Source organism: Eriocheir sinensis, chromosome 62 (assembly GCF_024679095.1).
Source record: "Eriocheir sinensis breed Jianghai 21 chromosome 62, ASM2467909v1, whole genome shotgun sequence".
Taxonomy (NCBI): domain Eukaryota; kingdom Metazoa; phylum Arthropoda; class Malacostraca; order Decapoda; family Varunidae; genus Eriocheir; species Eriocheir sinensis.
Genome location: NC_066570.1, coordinates 750,215 through 770,000, shown reverse-complemented (window position 1 = coordinate 770,000; position 19,786 = coordinate 750,215). Strand labels below are relative to the sequence as shown.

Genomic DNA, 19,786 nt, shown 5'->3' with positions numbered 1-19,786 from the left:
TTAGCTCACACACAGCTCGGTGCATCATTCATTCTCAGGGCGCGGTATTTTTGGGTATACTCGTCCCTGCATTATCTCGCTTCCCAGAAAGGTCATGGTAGGAGGAGGCAGAGGTGGGCCAAGGGTTGCCCGCTGTTCTGGTAACGGAGATGTGTGTGTGTGTGTGTGAGAGAGAGAGAGAGAGAGAGAGAGAGAGAGATTCATCCGAGCAAATATACAAAAGATTATGAAAAGAAACAACTATACAGGGAGACAGGAAACAGATCTTAACCCGGTAGCAGCGACGGGCCAGATTTGTGGCTTTACCGTGTACCAGTGAGTCCGACGGGCCAAATTTTTGCCATGATATAAACCCCCAAAAATAGATGATGCATAGATTGACCACAAATGCGTTGATATATATTATGAAATGGTTTGCGTGAGTGATGATTTTTTCTCCTTTTTCTCGCTTGGAGGGACCTTTAAGAAACAGGATCCCCGCAGCTACCTGGTTAAGTATTTCACTAAGCTCAGATACGTCAATCACTCCAAGGATATTAAACTTTAAGCTCCAAAGTAATTCGATAACCATGAATAATGATCTTGAAGCAAAGCGATTTAATACGGATATTGAAAGACTTTATCCTTTATCCGTAAACAAAAAGATAATCCTACTTCAGTATTTAATATGTAACTGATTAATATGTATCACTTGCATTGGCAGTCACCGATACTTTGTTGTGACGGGAGTGCTTCGAACGTCACAGGACCTACGGACAGCACGCGCTTCAGTCTGTGCTGGAGGGCAGTGAAGCGCCAAGGAATAGAAGCACTCGATATAAGGCAACATCCTCCCTGCTTCCTGATGTTCCTTGCCTACTCCTCCTCCTCCTCTTCTTCTTCTTCTTCTTCTTCTTCTTCTTCTTCTTCTTCCACTTCTTCTTCCTCCTCCTCCTCCTTTATGTTTTTTCTTCCTCCTCCTCTTCTTTGTCCTTCCTTTTCTTTCTTTTCCTCCTCCTCTTTTTTATTTTTCATCTTTTTCCTCCTCTTTCTCCTCCTCCTCCTCCTCCTCTTCTTTCTTCTTCTTCCTCTTTCTCCTTCCTGCTCTTCCTTTTCCTCCTCTTATTTATCTGCTTCCCTCTCCTACTGGTCATCCTCCTCCTCTTTTTTTTTTCTTCCTCCTCCTCTTCCTTTACCTCTTCCTCTTCTTTTTTTCTACCTCCTCCTCTTCCTCCTCCTCTTCCTCCTCTTCCTCCTCTTCCTCCTAACTCATTGTGCTACAAAGACCCCTTCTCTCACCTCCACTCGATGCTTGAATACAAATTTCACCTCAGCATTCTCTCTCTCTCTCTCTCTCTCTCTCTCTCTCTCTCTCTCTCTCTCTCTCTCTCTCTCTCTCTCTCTCTCTCTCTCTCTCTCTCTCTCTCTCTCTCTCTCTCTCTCTCTCTCTCTCTCTCTTCTTCCCTCTCCTTTGCTTTTTCTTTTTTTGTTGTATTTTTTTTTTCCCTAATATATCTGTCTCTCTCTCTCTCTCTCTCTCTCTCTCTCTCTCTCTCTCTCTCTCTCTCTCTTCCAAGGTACTTCTCATTTTTTTGTGTTTTATGATTTCTTTTTTTATTTTCTCGTGTCCAGTAATATGATTTTGTTGTTGTTGTTGGTTACTGTGGATTTGTTGCTTTCTTCTTTTTTTTTTTTTGCCTATGTTTTTTTTTCTTAGAGTATAATTTCACTTTCTATTGCAGGGTTTTTTTTTTTTTTGCATATTTTTTTCCTTCTTCCCTTCATCCCGTCCCCGCGGCAAAACTTACACTGGGCAAATTTTCCGTGGATCTCCAGTCAAACCACGATTTCCGCTGGCGTGGTCCTTATATTTCCGTGGTTTTCTGACGTGTCCACGATCTTGCAAAGCTACGGTAGATTTCCCCGAAGGACGGCGGTATTACTTACCATCATCATCATCAGCATGTCATAAGGAGAGAGGAAGGGAGTTGTGAATGGCAGATTATGGACATGGAAGTGGGTGGCAGAAGGAAGAGAGGAAGACCCAGGACGAGATGGAAGGACTGTCACCCTGAGGCCCCTTGTAAAACGCTTCCTTTCCGGCCTTTCCGCGCCAGGAATAGAAAGTTTTCGTCCAACCGCGCCTAAAGTCCTCCCTTGGCGGCGAAAGTTTCCGCATACGATATTTTGGCGGTCTCGTTTACCTGTTACTGCCCTGATCACTTTCCCGGAGCCTGCCGCCAATTATCCGGGGTCACCTGAGGAGGGAAGGGGTCGGCGCGAGACGGGGCGGGACTGAGGCTGGCTGGGGGCTTGGATGAGATGGTGGAGTGGGTGGTGGGCGGGGTGGGGGCATGACAGCTTGAATGGAGATGCTGGTCGTGGGTGGGGTGAAGGGTATGATAGGGTGGGGATGTGGTAGGGTTGTAGGGGGGAGAATACTGAGGAATGAGGAGGGAAGAGTAGGTTGTAGGAAGGAAGAATAGTAAGGAAAATGTGTTGGAAAATAAGGGAAGGTTTTAACTTGTGTGGAAAGAAGAATGAGAGAAGGACAAATAGGAGGAGAATGTTGAGGTTGTAGGAAGAAGGAAATAGAACGGAAATGAGTTGGTTGTTTGTGGATGAATGATAAAAGGATGGAAGGTAATTCTGATGTGGAAAAAAATGGAAAGGTTTAAAATGTATGTAGAAAAGTCTGAGAGAAGAACAAACAGGAGGAGAAAAGTAAGGCTGCAGGGAGGAGTATATTTGATGTATGGGGAAGCAGAGAATAGGTTGTGGAAATGAAGTAAAGAAGGAAGTAAGGAAATTATAATATGAAAAAAAGAGTGGAGTGGTTTAGAATGTATGTAGAAAAGTCTGAGAGAAGAACATACAGGAGGAGAATAGTAAGGCTGTAGGGAGGAGAAAATTTGAGTTATGGGGTGAAGGGAGTAGGCTGTGGAATTAAAGAAAGGATAGAAGGAGGGAAGGGAATATTAAGATGAAAAAAAGGAAATGGTGTAGTGAGGAGAGAAGGTAGAGAGAAGAAATGACAGGAGGCGGATAATAAGCTTGTAAGGAAGAGAGTATTTGAAGAATGGGAGGCAGGGAGTAGATTGCTGGAGTAAAGAATAGAAGGAATAAAAATAAATAGAGAAAATAAAAAAGAAATGGAAGCTGTTTGGTGTGGAGATAGAGACGAGGGGAAGAAATGACAGGAGCCGGATAATAAGCTTGTAAGGAAGAGGATATTTGAGGAATGGGAGGCAGGGAGGAAGGGGCAGTAATAGGCAGTAGATGAGGGCGTGAATGGGGCAGGGAGGGGAGGCAAGAGGGTCGTAAAATGGGAATGGTGAGATGTGGAGTGTGAAAAATGGAGATGAGTTTGTTTTTCTATTAGGCCGAAGGGAACGAGGGTTAGCATGTTGGGGGGAAGAGGGAAGCGGCAGGAAGGGAATTGTTAAGGGCGTAGGGGAGGGGGGGGGGCAGGAAGGATATGGTGGGGGAGGGGGTAAAGGATGGGGCAGGATGGAAAGAGTGAGGGGGGTTAGGGAAGGGGGGTACAGGAAGGAAATAGTGAAGGGGGTTGGGAAGGGGAAAGTAAGGGGGTATTGGAGGGGGGCAGGAAGGATATGTCATGGGGGGGTAGGGGAGGGGAAAGGAAGGGTAAGGTGGGGGTAGGGGAGGGAAGGGGCGGTAAGGAAATAGTGAAGGGGTTAGGGGAGGGGGGGGCTGGAAGGATATGGTGGGGGGAGGGGTTAGGGGAGGGGCCAGAAGGAAAAACTGAAGGGGGTAGGGGAGGAGACAGGAAGGGTATGGTAGGAGTATTGAAAGGGGGGGGCAGGAAGGATATGGTAGGGGGTTAGGGGAGTGGGTAGGAAAGAAATGGCCGGTTGTGGGGAGTAGTAAGTTGGGGAGAAATGTATTGAAGGGGGAAGGGTGGGAGGAATTTGGTATAGGTGGGGGTGTTGTACGGGGGGGGGGGGTCGAACCATCACCACCACCAAAACAGTGTACACCATCACCATCTACGAATATTTCTACAGCGCCATCATGCCATCATCACCATCCAGTCACCACAAATAACACCACCACCACCAACAACAACAACAACAATAACAACATTTCACTTCACAAACAGCAAGAACAACAACGCCAGAAACAGAACAACAGCAAAAACAACAACAACAACAGCAAAAGCATCGACACTAACAGCAACAGTAAAGTAACACTACCAACAAGTAACAACAACAACAACAACAACAACACGTCCACTATCACAACCACCACCACCACCACAAACAACAACAACAACAAAAACAGCCTCCAGTTTGAGTGTTCCACAAAACTATGGACGCAACCTTTTTTTTTTCGAGCCAAGAATAGGAAAGAAAAAGTTTAAATCGGTTTCCTTTCGAATAGAATGAATAAGAAAAAACACCAAAGATTTATCGACATAGTTCCTCTGACACTTAATGACCCTAGACAGCATTTACTTATTCATATATTATTGTTGTCATTTCTTTATTGCTATTATTTCATGTTTTTTTAAGAGCATGTCACATTTTTCTCATTATAATAGTTATCATTTATCACTGTGTGCGCGTACGTGTGTGTGTGTGTGTGTGTGTGTGTGTGTGTGTGTGTGTGTGTGTGTGTGTGTGTGTGTGTGTGGGAGTGTGAGGGATTAGATTGTCTTCATATCCATTTTCATTTACTTTCGTTTATATCTTTCATTTTCATCAACCCGGAGTGTGTGTGTGTGTGTGTGTGTGTGTGTGTGTGTGTGTGTGTGTGTGTGTGTGTGTGTGTGCGTGTTCTCCGCCTTTCATGGTTCAGTGTCTTCCATAAATTTTCGGCTTTTTAAACTCCTGACTTGCGGTAAATATCTTAAAGCCCTAACTCTTTATTATTATTACTATTATATTTCATCTCGTTTCCATGCCTTACTATTTATGCCTTGAATAAACGCATTACTACTTCTTCGTTATTTTATCTATCTATCTATCTATCTATCTATCTATTTATCTATCTATCTATTCATTTACCTACATACTGATCTGCTTGTTAATCTGTCTATGTTACTATCTATCTATCTATATATATGTTCTTATCTATCTATCTGCATCTTTATCTATCAATATTTCTACTTTCCTATCTACCTACCTATCTATCTATCTATCAGTTTATCTAACAATTTAACTTTTTTCAATTTGTCAATATATTTCAGCTTTTCTACTTGATTAATCGTTTATTTTAATATGCATGTGATTAAATACACGTAATATCAGTTTCTCTCTCTCTCTCTCTCTCTCTCTCTCTCTCTCTCTCTCTCTATCTATCTATCTATCTGTCTATCTATATCTATCTATCTCTAACAGCCTCTCAGCATCCCTTTATCTCCCTGCATCCAACTTCCCATAGTTATCCCCATCCATCATGCTTACAATAGCCGCTTCTGTCCGTCCGTCAGTGTGTCAGTGTCCAGCGTATTGACGTACAGGCCCGGTGATTTGTTGCCTTGGCTTTTTCATATCCTCGCGGGGGCATGTTTGTATAATCCGTTCATCTGTTTGTCAGGAGCTCTTGACATTCTGCCCCTTTGTGTGTGTTTGAATGTCCGTCTGCCTGTCTGCCTGTGTGTGTGTGTGTGTGTGTGTGTGTGTCGTTTTTGTGTGTTTTTTGGTGTCTGCAACGATGCATTTGTTTTGTTTTCCTATTACTTTCCCTTAGTCTATCTTTCATTAAATCTATCTCTATCTCTTTATATCTGTCTATCAATCTATCCATCTATTTTCCCATCATTCTTCCTCACTCTATCTCTCGTTATCTCTATCTCTGTATCTCTTTATATCTCTGTATGTCTATTCATCTATTTTCCTACATTCTTCCTCACTCTATTTATTATTATCTCGATTTCTGTATCTCTGTCTATCTATCCATCTACTGCACGCCCTTGAACGCTCAGCCCCCTCTTCATCTTTCTCTATGTGTTTATGTGTTTGCAATCCTCTTGACACACGCTTGCATACATATCTCGTCCTCTCTCTCACCTGTATGTGCTTATGTATGTATTTATCTATGTATAGTTGTCTTTGTCATCCGCCCAACACCGCCTTGTAGAATTTGCTCTCTCTCTCTCTCTCTTTAACTTTTCGTCTGTATGTCTTTAAAATCATCCCTACACACGCTTGCATATACACACATATCTCGTCTTGTCTCTCACCTGTATGTGTTTGTGTGTGTATTTATTTGTATGCTCGTCTTCGTCATCTTCCCTTAACCCCAATGTACACTCAATGTCTTTCTTTCTTTCTTTCTTTCTGTATGTGGCTACTATTTCCTCTACACGCACGATTGCATATACCTGTATCATCATCTCTTTGTCGTGTACGTGTTTGTGTGTGTGTTTATCTATGTGTGTACGTGTTTGTCATCCTCCCTAAACACAGCCTCCTACGCTCAGCTCCCTCCTCACCCTCCCCGCACCCAGCCATCCGTCACTCCGGGTCTCTTATCTCCCCGCCCTTCCATATATCACCTTTATGAACAAACTTTCTACCTAAAGACTTTTCGTTCTGCATTATAACTTTCTCAATTGATTTTTTTCCTTCTTCCTCTCGATATATAAAAATGTTCGACGTCAGATATTCTCGACGACAGATATTCTCTCTCTCTCTCTCTCTCTCTCTCTCTCTCTCTCTCTCTCTCTCTCTCTCTCTCTCTGCTATTTCGAGACCAAACGTCAATTCACTTCCACTTGTAATTACGTGTGTGTGTGTGTGTGTGTGTGTGTGTGTGTGTGTGTGTTTGTGTGTGAAGTGCTTGGCGAGGCTCATGAATTTATTGCATTGCTCTCTCTCTCTCTCTCTCTCTCTCTCTCTCTCTCTCTCTCTCTCTCTCTCTCTCTCTCTCTCTCTCTCTCTCTCTCTCTTCATAACGAGTCCCCGAAATGGAACTTGAGCTGCAGATTCAAACGCATTCCATTTCCTTTTTACTAACTCTCTCTCTCTCTCTCTCTCTCTCTCTGTGTGTGTGTAATAAGTCGCCTGTTTTTGTTATTCACCTCAAAAGATTCAATTGCATTACTTTTTGTTCAGTCCACCTAACGAGACACCAAAGTGGGACTCGACCCCATTTTCTATTTTTCTTTCTTCCCGTTTTCCTCTCTCTCTCTCTCTCTGTGTCCCTCTCCCCTTGACATGACGAAGACCGGACTGTGACAACTTTCTGCTTTTGATATTAAACTCGCGGGATCATATTGCATTACCGCGTTTTTGTGTCTTCCTTGCATATCATCAAAAGGGGACTTCGCTCGGAGCTGCAGGTTCGAGCGAAGCCTCTTCCATTTTCTGTGTTGCTCTTTTCTTCGTTTTTTGTGTTATTGTGAAGGTCAGACTGTGATAATCTTCCTGCTTTCTGTCATGGCGCGCAAAATATACATTCTTGAATCACTATTTTTGCATTTTTGCTTCCGTTTTCTTGTTATTTTGAAGGCCAAACTGTAATTATCTTCCTGTTTTTCTCATACCACGCAAAATATCCACTCTTGAATCACTATATTTTTGTTATGGTGAAGGCCGAACTGTGATTAACTTTCTACTTTTTCTCACATCGCGCAAAACATCGACTTGAATCATTACTTCCTGGTTACGGTGAAGGCCAAGGTGTAATATTCTTCCTACCTTTGTCATTTCACACTAAAAGTCAATCTTGAATAATTTATTTTATGTTTGGTTGTCATGGTGCAGAAACTTTATCAAACTATCCTTAGGCTCATAAAACTAGCCATGGAAAGGCCCCCCATCTCTACGAAAGCCTTATCAAATGTGGAACTATCACTAGACTCATAAAATTACATACGGACAGACCCCCATCTCTACGAAAGCCTTATCAAATGTGGGTGGATAATGTGGGTGTGGGTGGGTGTTGGGGACATGTGCCTTTGTCCCTCTCGTCACCCTTTTAAAGACTTGACATCATTCTCGTACCGTTCACATCAGCCAATCATCTCTCAAGAGGGGAGTATCAGGCACCTCTCCTTCTGGCCTCTCAATTTGATTCCCCCTTTTTTCTTACGCTTTCCCATATGGGGCCGGTAGGCATTGATGGTAGGGCCTGATGGTCTGCCCGAGCCCGTTGTGGCGCAGGCAAGTGTTTTATAGTGGCGCCATGTGTAAAGTTGCAACATATAGTAGACATTTGTTAATAATTTGTTTGTTTTCCCCCTTGAGCTACTTCCTTTGCTGTAAATATGGTGTATCAGCCCCAAAGTGTTTGAGGATATGAGTCTTTATCTTTCTTATTACTCCACTTATATATCCTTGACATCATTCTCGTAGCATCTCCATCCAAGCATCCCTCAACTAACCCTCGTTCATGTCTCGTCGTCACCAGGTTACCGGAGGGCCTCGAGGACGTGTCTCGCTACCCGCACCTCTTCGCCGAGCTGATGGCGGACCCGACGTGGACCCCGGAGGACCTGAAGAAGCTGGCGGGTCAGAACCTCCTGCGGGTGATGAGGGACGCCGAGCGGGTGAGTCCTGCAGGAGAGTGACCCCAAGAATGGGATTCCACATGTGACCTGCAGAGGCATCCCACGCGTGTTGTGTGTGTGTGCTTAGGTATTGAGAGGATAAGAGGGAGGTTTAGGAGGAGGAGGAGGAGGAGCAGGAAAAGGAGTGTGGGGACTGGAGGAGGAGAAGGAGGAGAGGAGGAGGCGGAGGAGAAGAAGTAAGAGGAATCCATAGTGCCAGATATAAAGAAGGAGGAGGAAAAGTAGAATCAGAAGAGTGGTATTTAGAGAAGGAGGAGACGGAGAAGGAGAGGGAGAGGAAGATAAAGAGAAGTAAGAAGTGTAAGAATAGAGAGGAAAGGAAATACATATGAAGGATGAGAAGGAGAAAGATAAAAAAAATAATGGAGGAGCAAAAGATAGTTCAGATTAAAAAAAAAGGGAGAGGAGGAGAAGGAGAAGGAAAAGAAGTAGAAGCAAGAGAAGTAGAAAAGCAAAAAAAGGGAGTATATGAAGAAAAAAAGGGAATAGAGAGAAACTGAAGAAGGAAAAAATATGGAAGAGAAAAGAAAAAAAGAGAATGGCAGGAGCAGGAGGAAAAAGAGGAAAATAAATGAAAGGAGGAAAAGAAGAGTACCAAGAGGGGGTAAGAAATGATCAAGAGGAAAGGAAGAGGAAAAATAAAGTTTGTTGAGAGGGAGAAGTGAAAAAGTAGATACTGTTGGAGGAAGAACAAAGGAAAGGAGGGAGAGGAGAGAGAATAAAAGAGAAATAGGAGGAGGAGGAGGAGGAGGAGGAGACATAACGAGGGACTGTTTGATGAAGTGTGATTACGCTCAGTACTCTCTCTCTCTCTCTCTCTCTCTCTCTCTCTCTCTCATTAATCATTAGTAGTTGTTTAATGTGTCTAAATAACGAGAAATGTCCTTCCTCTGTGTGTCTGTGTGTGTGTGTGTGTGTGTGTGTGTGTGTTTACCAAGTTGTGAAATACAGGGAATGAGGTACAAGCGAGGGGGCGCGGGGGGTAGGGGGGGGAGCGTACCAACTCCGTGTCTCAATCTCTTAAACTTTGCTCAGAACTCATTTCATTATTTATTTTTAGACTGTGTGAACCCTTTGCCCAGGCTGTGTGTGTGTGTGTGTGTGTGTGTGTGTGTGTGTGTGTGTGTGTGTGTGTGTGTGTGTGTGTGTGTGTTGGTCTTTTCATTGTTTTCATAATTATTTTCCTCCTTTCGTGTCCTCTTTCCCCTCTCCTATTTTCTTGCCTCTTTTCTTTTTCTCTCTTCTCTTTTTCTCTCCTCACTCTCACACCTGCTTCCACCTGAGCGCAATTAATTATCCGTGTGTGTCCTCATTAAATCACTAATGAAGAAGGTAATGGATGTATACCTTGGCCAGTGTTCGGGAAATGACTGTGGATTATCCTGATTTTCTAATTAAACTCAGGCATCAGGCAATCCTATGTACGTGTGTGTGTGTGTGTGTGTGTGTGTGTGTGTGTGTGTGTGTGTGATTATACCATTAACTTATCCTAGGTATCATTATAGGCTCAAGGGACTTATTTTTATTCGTGTTTTGTCATAATGAGTTTCTTGGTCGCTTGCAACTCTATTCTCTCGCTCCCAAGTTGTGATGTTCTCCCTCCATTCTCCCACTTCCTGCTCTCCTCCATCTCATCATCCTCTCATTCATCCTTTCAACATCCTTTCATCCATCATTCATCCTCTCAACATCCTTTCATCCATCATTCATCCTCTCAACATCCTTTCATCCATCATTCATCCTCTCAACATCGCCCAGCCTCTTTCACTTCTCCTCTCAAGACTTCCTCTCAAGACGTCCCCACCTTCACCTCAATTGCTCCGCTTAGATCTGTTCCTCCTCTTCTATGCCTATTTTAACGTCCTCAGCCTCACTACTGACACCTCACCACTCCCCTCACCACGCCCTTCACGCCCACAGGTCCGGGAGATGATGAGCCAGCAGGGCGTAGCGCCGCACGAATGGGAAGTGCCGTCCTCGCAGCTGCCGAGCCCTAACAACTGTTCCTACGAGTTCACGAAGCGGACGGACGACTAGCGGTGAGCCTCGTGACCCGCCCCGCCCCGCCACGCCATGCCCCGCCGACCCTCACGTGTTTGGGGGTTAGTCCTGCGGGGTTCGGGGCGTCTCAGGGAGTCCCGTAATTTAAGGGGATATTACACTGGGCATATTTTCCGTGGATCTTCAGTCAAACCACGATTTCCGCTAGCGTGGTTCTCATTTGTTTCTTGTTATTGCTGATGATGATGATGGTGAGTAATACCGTCGTCCTTCAGTGAAATCTACCGTAGTTTTGGAAGATCGTGGACACGTCAGAAAACCACGGAAATAGGAGAACCACGCCAGCGGAAATCGTGGTTTGACTGAAGATCCACGGAAAATTTGCCCAGTGCAATAGCCCCTTAAGCCTGTTAGAAGGTCGAGCAAAGTCCTCAAGTCCTCCTCTCCTCTGATCCAAATCCTTCTTCTGTTTGGGGTCGAGTGGCTCTGTGGGTGCGGTGCTTGACTCGCTGTTGAAAGGTTGCGAGTTCGATCCCAGCTCTCGGTAGCCTCTCCGCTCTCTTGTAACCATGGCAGAGCTACGTATGTGGTCTTGGCTGTCTGGCTCGGAAGGATTCTTTAGTCAGGTATTTCACTCTGTTCTTTTCGCTTCATATCTATACCTCTCATCTCTCATTCCTTTAAGGGGGCTTCCTGGTGCAGTGGTTAGCACACTCGGCTCACAACCGAGAGAGCCCGGGTTCGATTCCCGGGCGGAGTGGAAAAAAATTGGCGGCTTTTCCGATACCCTACGCCCCTGTCCACCCAGCAGTGAATGGGTACCAGGTATTAATCAGGGGTTGTGTCCCGTCTCCTGGGGTCTGTTCCCTTCTCTTATAATTCCTTCCCCGTCTGTCTCTCTCCGGCATATGACCACAGATGTTGCGCCGACTAAACGAAACTTTCCAACTTTTTCTCATTCCTTTCCTCCCTTCATCCTATGTGTGTGTGTGTGTGTGTGTGTGAGATGGTTTTCATTTTCTTTCCTCCCTCTCCATTTTCTTCCATCCACCACTTAAGATCCCCACTCTCTCTTCCTTTCTTTCCTCTCCTCGCTGATCACTTCCTTTCCACACACTACCCCTCCCTCCTCCTCCTCCTCCTCTGATTACCTCTCCTCAGCTTATCTCTCTTCCTGCCCGCCTCTCATCACCCTGCCGCTCCACAATCACTCCTCCGCGCCCTTCTCACTCTTTGGACTTCGAGGACTTTGCTTACGAGGCTAGGATAAGAAAGGATGTGAGGACGAGGTGGTGGGCGGTGGTGAGGGCGGCTCTGGCTGTGTTGAGGCGTTGCTTGCCCTCCCCGCCGCCCGCCCAGGACTCGGTAAGATTAGGTGTTCATTGTAGAGGTGATTTTATGTAATAGGACGGCATTGTTCCCAGACTGACCCGCTTTCCGACTTCTCCTTTCGTTCCTTACCCCGAAAACAGGCTTCGAAAAATACCTTCTGAAATTTAGTTATTATTTTTGTGTATTGAGTGGGGCGAGCAAGGTTATTATTTTGTTGAGGTTAGATTACTAGTTTATTAAAGCAAGATAGCGTAGTTCAGTTTTGATGGGGTCAGGGTAATATTTCAATGGATCCTGATAGCTATTTCAGAGAGGCAATGATATTTTTTGTTTTTTTTGCTGGGGTCATTGTTTTGTGAGGTCACTTTACCCTTTTTTGCAATTACTGTTTTGCGAGGTCGTTACTCTTTTACTGGGGTCAGGTCACAGTCCTTTTGGTACGCGAGGCAGTCTGTGATGATGGTCAATTTCCCGATGCTGTTCTGTTATCTAGAACGGCCGTGTTAAGGTTCAGGATCCCGGGCGCATATTCCCGATCTCCCTACGGGTATGTGGTCCCTGAGTCAAGACGCTCGGCTGTAGCTTCGACAATAACCACGGGATACTCTGGAAAATACTCTCAATGTCATTCTCAGGAAAATACTCTCAATGTCATTCTCTGGAAAATACTCTCATTGTCATTCTCTGGAAAATACTCTCATTGTCATTCCCTGGAAAATACTCTCAATGTCATTCTCTGGAAAATACTCTGTCATTCTCTGGAAAATACTCTCATTGTCATTCTCTGGAAAATACTCTGTCATTCTCTGGAAAATACTCTCATTTTCATTCTCTGGAAAATACTCTGTCATTCTCTGGAAAATACTCTCATTGTCATTCTCTGGAAAATACTCTGTCATTCTCTGGAAAATACTCTCATTGTCATTCTCTGGAAAATACTCTGTCATTCTCTGGAAAATACTCTCATTTTCATTCTCTGGAAAATACTCTGTCATTCTCTGGAAAATACTCTCATTGTCATTCTCTGGAAAATACTCTGTCATTCTCTGGAAAAAACTCTCATTGTCATTCTCTGGAAAATACTGTCATTCTCTGGAAAATACTCTCATTGTCATTCTCTGGAAAATACTCTCAGTGTCATTCTCTGGAAAATACTCTCAATGTCATTCTCTGGAAAATACTCTGTCATTCTCTGGAAAATACTCTCATTGTCATTCTCTGGAAAATACTCTGTCATTCTCTGGAAAATACTCTGTCATTCTCTGGAAAATACTCTCATTGTCATTCTCTGGAAAATACTCTCAATGTCATTCTCTGGAAAATACTCTCAATGTCATTCTCTGGAAAATACTCTCATTGTCATTCTCTGGAAAATACTCTGTCATTCTCTGGAAAATACTCTGTCATTCTCTGGAAAATACTCTCATTGTCATTCTCTGGAAAATACTCTCAATGTCATTCTCTGGAAAATACTCTCAATGTCATTCTCTGGAAAATACTCTCATTGTCATTCTCTGGAAAATACTCTGTCATTCTCTGGAAAATACTCTGTCATTCTCTGGAAAATACTCTGTCATTCTCTGGAAAATACTCTCATTGTCATTCTCTGGAAAATACTCTCATTGTCATTGCCACTCAAAATTACCTGAGCTGTCTTCATATGATAACTTAACCTAACCTAACCTAACCTAACCGAACCTAACCTGCCCTGTTCAAGAATGGGCGCCACATACCCGTACAGAGAGGGGAAATATGCATCCCGGACTGAGGGGCTTCGCGGGTACCTGCCGAACCTGAGGCCAAGCAAACCACGACGCGCCGATAGGACCACAAATTGCATCAGTCCGTAGCGGAATTACGTTCGTATTAGCCGTTTGTTTTGATTACGGTGTTTTCGGCCGCCGCTGTAAAGGAAAGGAATAAACTGTGTTGTAATTGTACGAGTAAAATTACTGGATTCCCATCGCCCGTTGTCGAGATTCAAATTACAATTAAAAGTTGGAGGATGGAAGTGGTTGTTTCATGCTCTTTGTGCCCGAGACCGCCACCAGAGGGCCAGTGGGAGGGGGGGGGGGGTCCAGAGGGGGCACACAACACACACACACACACACACACACACACACACACACACGGGGAGCATCATTATAACGGAGTCGGAACACCGTGAAACTATGAAACTCGTGCTTCACTGCTTCAACCAAGACAACGCTGATGAGTGGCTGCCCTGATTGTGGAGAGAGAGAGAGAGAGAGAGCACTGCGCAGCCTCGGTTAGCAGATATCCAAAGAGGCACCACTACCACCACCACCACCACCACATCCTCACAGACGTACATTTTTTTTCTGTCGAGTGAGAAGGAAAAAGGGAGGAAAATATGAACGAACAGAGGCTCTATTGAAAAGGTGAGTGACTGAGTTCCTTTTACTGGATTATCATTTTATCAGATTTTTATTGTTTTTGCTATGTGTCATTATCAGTTATATTCCGTTAGATCTTTGGTATTTTTACTGTGATCATTATTAGTTATTTACCGTCAGTTGTATTTTTTTTATGGTGGAATTATTATTGTCATCATTAGTGGTAATATTTTCCACTAGTGTTTCAAACTATTTACTATTTTTGCTATTATTTATGATTATTACGAATATTATTGTTAGTATTGATAATATTGGTAAGGGATTTGGATTTTACGATATTTATTTAGTTTGTGTTTTTCGAATTATTGCTTTCATACGTTTCGTTAGGCGTCATTCATTTTCTTTATTCGATATAGTATTGAATTTTTTTTTTTTTTTTTTATCCTGGGAGTTTAGTGCGATTCTTATGTATGTCAGCATTTAAGTATGTATGTATGTTTAATTTATTTCCTAGAAGTTCAATATGTGTGAATGTATGTATGTATATATGGAAACATGGAAATGCAGGCAACAGAAAGCTTATTGGCTCATTACGAGGTTGCCCGTTTTGGTGATTTAATCTGCTCGACAGCCTATTGGGGCCTGGGGAACAGATGAAAGCACTTCGGTATTCAGTTTATTCCTGACGCAACGAAATGACGGTCAATTCGATTTTTGAAGGAGTTGATGGTATTTGCATTTACTACCTCTGAGGGAAGATTGTTGTATGTGTGTTTCTTTCTGTGTTTAGGGAAGAGGAAAACCAGACACGTGATCACAAAAGCTCTGTAGAAACCCAACGACCCTTAAAGAAAAGAAATATAAAAAACTGTGAAAAATTGCTAATGGACGAAATGAACGAGAAATCTTAACAAATGGTCAGTGTGTGTGTGTGTGTGTGTGTGTGTGTGTGTGTGTGTGTGTGTGTGTGTGTGTGTGTATTTCCGTTTTCCACCAACAACACACACACACACACACACACACACACACACACACACACACACACTATAAACAATACATGACCGTTTATTCTGCCCATAAAATTCCCTTTCAATTAATCACGACATCAATAGCGTCCCGTATTGAATGACTTTGCATCCATTAATGTCTCTGGCCGCTTCGGTTTTTCATTCTTCATTTTTTTAGCTTGACACATACAGAACAATAGATAGATAAATAGATAGATAGATATAGACAGACAAGACAAATTGAGCCACAGGAATGAAAGTAGGATGAAAAGAGGAAAGGAAAAAAGGTAGAATGAAAGAGGAAAGGAAAGATGAATAGATGTTTGAGTGGGTGGTAAAAAAGGAAGAGAAAAAAAGGAGAGCAATTGATAGATAAATAGATACACACACACACACACACACACACACACTTTTTTACGTTGTGTCTATGGCGCCGGTAGAGTTTCCTGGTGGGGTCTGATGGTCGGCCCCAGCTTGTTATAAGGCGCAGGCAAGGGTTTGTAGTGGCGCCATCTTGCTTGGCTCATCCTGCCCCCGGAGCTCACCTTTGATCCCTTCTTTAGAGCGGTTGAAAGGTGGTCTTCAGGACAGCATGCGGGTCGACGATGACTGAAAAATCCCAGTTTGAGGCGGCGGGTAGGACGCGAACCCGCCTCCTCATGGACGCCGCACCAGAACGCTAACAACTCAGCCACCGCCTCCGCGACAACAACAGGTGTTAATGTATGTCTAGGCCTTTATAAATCCCTGAGCCGAGCAGCAGCCTGTCACCGCGCCTGTCACCCACACTCGCTGCCTTTGTAACGCGACAGTTTGGAGCAGATGAAGAAAAGAGTTTATTCCCTGTTAATGATTTTCTGTAACTTCCATTCCCTTTATTCCACTCCACCTCTCCCGTCTGTAAGCCTCACCTTCTACCGACCTTCCTACCTACCAATCTACTGCTAATATACCTTCCTATCTACCTACCTACCGTCTGTATGCCTTACCTTCCTTCTACCGACCTACCTGCCAACTCATCTACTACTGATATACTTTCCCATCTGTCTACCTACCGAGCTGCCTAATTTCCTACCTCCCACCCAACCTATCAACTTATCTATCTACCTACCCACCCACCTACCTAGTTTACCTGTCTACCTACCTGCTTTACCTCATTTTCCTTTAGCAAATCTTAAGTTTTATTGGTACTGTAATAGTAACCCCGTGAAAAACAGTGATGGAGCTAATGTAACGAGTGGCTGCCTTCCAAGACCAAGACCAAGATGATTTTATAAGACCGGTAAAAGCGTGAGATGAAGGCCAGTGATAGGTGTGACTGTCTTTCATACTGGTTGGTGTTAGTGGGCTTCATTTGCTATTAACGCGAGACTGTCATTCATGCGTTCAGTCAGTCAGTCAGTCAGTAATCAGTCAGTAGGTCCAATTTCCTCCAGTTACATCCTTTCTGAATACCTCCATCATTTATTTTACTTTCCTCTCCTCCATAGACTGCATGCTATAGTTTCCCTTCCCTTCCCCTCCTCGATTCCTTTTCTTAATTCTTTTCCTTCCTTTTCCTCCATAACTTCCATTTTCTTTACTGTCCCTTTCGCTTTCCTCTATTACATACTTTCCATTCTGTACTTTTTCTTTACTTTCCTCTCCTCCATTAAATGTTCTTCTATCCACTTATTTTCCTCCATACCTTTTTTCATCCCCTTCTTCTCTTTCACTTTGCTCTCTGTTCACTTTCATCCTTTGCTCATCTTTCCAGTTTTCTGTTTCACCCTTTCAATTTCCTCCATGCCTTTCATCCTCTATAACTCTTTCGCCGCGTTCTCTCTCTCTCTCTGTTCCGTTTCATTGCCTGTTCCTCCTCCACACCTTTCATATCCTTTACACCTCTCCAATTTTCCCATCCACTCCCGCTCCTTCACGCCTCTCGAGCTTCCCCCCTCCCGCTCTTTCCTACACATCTGACCCTCCTCCTTCTCACGTATCCGGCTCTAACCCAATCAATAAGCCACGTTTCAAGTTGGCAATCATAAAAACGGCTTCAGGTGACAGCGACAAAAACTAAGACGGGTATGGAACGTGTATGGAACATGTGACGACTTGAATCTATACATACATCAGTCACTTTATATACATACATACATACATACACAGAGAGAGAGAGAGAGAGAGAGAGAGAGAGAGAGAGAGAGAGAGAGAGAGAGATTACAACCCCCCCCCCCTCATTAAATAAAGGTTTTTGGTTTCGATCTATTCTAAAAAATATCTATGTAATGTAGGTTTGTTTTGATTACGAGGCAAAGCAATATATACTAATCTCTCTCTCTCTCTCTCTCTCTCAAATTGTACAACCTCGAAACCGAACACACACACACACACACACACACACACACACACACACACACACACACACACACACGGAAATTCGATAACAACCCAACGAACCCCATACACATTGCAGTGAATAAGATTACCAACAAGTGAATGGCGAATGAGTGAACGAATGAGTGAGCGAATCAGGGAGTTGATGTGATTCGCAGGACCACGGGGAAAAAAAATGTTATATGAGCGTTTTTTTTGTTCCCTTTTTTTCCCCTTCAATCATTTATATATATTGAAGGACTCCTATGAAATACCATGTTCACGTATAGAAGAAAAAAAAGTTGAAGGGAAAAATGAAAGAAAAAGAAGGAATCGGAGCTGGAAAGACCGCCACAACTAGATAAAAAAAAATGGCAATAAAAATCTAAGGGAAAATTATCAGTTGGAACGAAATTAAATGAAAGGGGTAAGAAATTTTAGCGAGAAAAAAATGAAGGCTAAGATGCATGTTTTGAAATGCGTCTCCCCCTCCCTAAGAAAAAAAAAAAACGGAGAGAAAAGGTGAAACAGGAAACAAATATGACAGGAAAGAAAAGAAAGGAGATAGGAGAGAAAAAAAAGGAAAAATAGAAAACATATTTAGATAGATATTTACAAAGAGGATAAGAAGAACAATACACAATCTTGAAATAAAGCTTAAAGAGGGAAAGGAAAGTAATAGAAAATAAATAAAAAATAGAGATGAAAGAAGTCATAGAGAGCATATTTAGACGAATAAGTACAAAAAGAATTAAGGAGGAAAGAGAAACAAAAGATACACAGGTTAGAAAAGAAAGAAAAACAATAAAAAAGTAAATGAAAAGAAAAGAGATAATAGAAAGCAAATTTTGACACAGAAAAGAAGTAGAAAAAAAACTTAAGCAATCATTTTAATATAGAAACTGAAATAAGAGAATAAAATACCTAAGAAAAACGGAAAAGTAGATAAAAGAAAAGTAGAAAAGGAAGTAGAAAAAGTAGAAAAAAAGAAAAACGGAAAGAAGTAGATAAAAAAATGAGAAAACCGAAGTAGAGAAAACCGAAGTAGAGAAAGAACGAAAGCAGTCATTTTAGTATACATAGAAAACGGAAATAAGATAAAAAAAATACCCAACAAAAAAAACGAAAGTAAAAATGAAAGTTACAGGTGCGGAACAACACAACAAACTCACTCACTCTATCTCCATCCATCTCTCTCTATCTCTGTGTATCTCTCTGCGCCGAGGTGAGGGAAGCGAGGATTTGCTATGCATGTGGCCTGGAATTGTATCCACGCTGGAATATTACGTGACAAAGCGAAGTTATGCATGTGTGTGTGTGTGTGTGTGTGTGTGTGTGTGTGTGTGTGCTAGATTGTGAAGGTGTAGAGAAAGGGAAAATGAGCGTGAAGGGAGAATGTTTAAGGGGGAAAGAGAAAAGGAGTAGGAAATGCATGAGGGAGTGTGAGGAAGAGTATGTGTGTGTGTGTGTGTGTGTGTGTGTGTGTGTGTGTGTGCTAGACTGTGAAGGTGTGTAGAGAAAGGGAAAGTGAGCCTGAAGGGAGAGTGTTTAACCTTAACCAAGTACACATATTTGACAAGGCTTTCGTAGGAGTTGTGGGCATTTCCAGGGATAGTGCTATGACCCTGGTGGTAGTGTGAGTCTTCTTCTGCACCATGAACCTGAAGAAACACTCATTGGAACCCGACTGACCCCCCCTTTGACCTCTATAAATGGTTGATGTGAGAAGCGAGTGTCATAATACCAACCTAATTAGTGTCTAGCTAGGAGTGACTTCAAGGCCTGGGTATATACAAGGCCTTAGTGTAACATGAGATGGTCCCAGGGTAAAAAAAAAACTATCCAGAGGTAACAACAGAGGCCCCAGGGTAGCAATAGACGACCCCAGGGTTACACATGAGTCTCAGGGCAACAGTAGACAGCCCCAGGGTAACAAAAGAGACCCAGGGCAATAAGAGAAGGTGCCCGGGTAACACTAAACGATCCCAGGATTACTACATTAGGGTCTCGGGGTAACAAGAAAAGGTCCCAGGTAAAACAGTGTCCAGTGGTAATTATAAAGGGCTCGAGGGTAACAAAGAGAGTCCCAGGGTAACAAGAGGTGATTCCAGGGTTACTAAAGAGCCCCAGGGTAACAATAGTATCCCAGGGTAACAATAGTATCCCAGGGTACCAATAGAGGATTCCAGGGTAACAATAGGATCCCAGGGCAA

The 19,786-nt window shown here is 43.2% G+C and overlaps 1 protein-coding gene and 1 long non-coding RNA gene across 4 annotated transcripts in view; both read left to right on the top strand.

Annotated features, from left to right (window-relative positions):
* The window catches only part of LOC126986591 (dipeptidase 1-like), a 337,773-nt gene extending 323,982 nt beyond the window's left edge, over positions 1 to 13,791 (top strand). Inside the window, exons 14-16 of one of the 3 annotated variants that reach the window (XM_050842853.1) lie at positions 8,359 to 8,497; positions 10,439 to 10,557; positions 13,569 to 13,791. In XM_050842853.1, the coding sequence (XP_050698810.1) occupies positions 8,359 to 8,497; positions 10,439 to 10,555 (256 nt within the window). In that variant the 3' untranslated portion in view covers positions 10,556 to 10,557; positions 13,569 to 13,791. Of the gene's footprint in view, positions 1 to 8,358; positions 8,498 to 10,438 lie in introns of all 3 variants that reach the window. The other 2 variants (XR_007739832.1, XM_050842852.1) reach the window with 2 other exon arrangements.
* Positions 13,792 to 14,090: 299 nt separating this feature from the next.
* LOC126986516 (uncharacterized) lies at positions 14,091 to 16,065 on the top strand. Its single transcript, XR_007739797.1, has 2 exons — positions 14,091 to 14,253; positions 15,779 to 16,065. It is a non-coding gene; the product is annotated as an uncharacterized LOC126986516 (long non-coding RNA).
* The last annotated feature ends 3,721 nt before the right edge of the window (positions 16,066 to 19,786 follow it).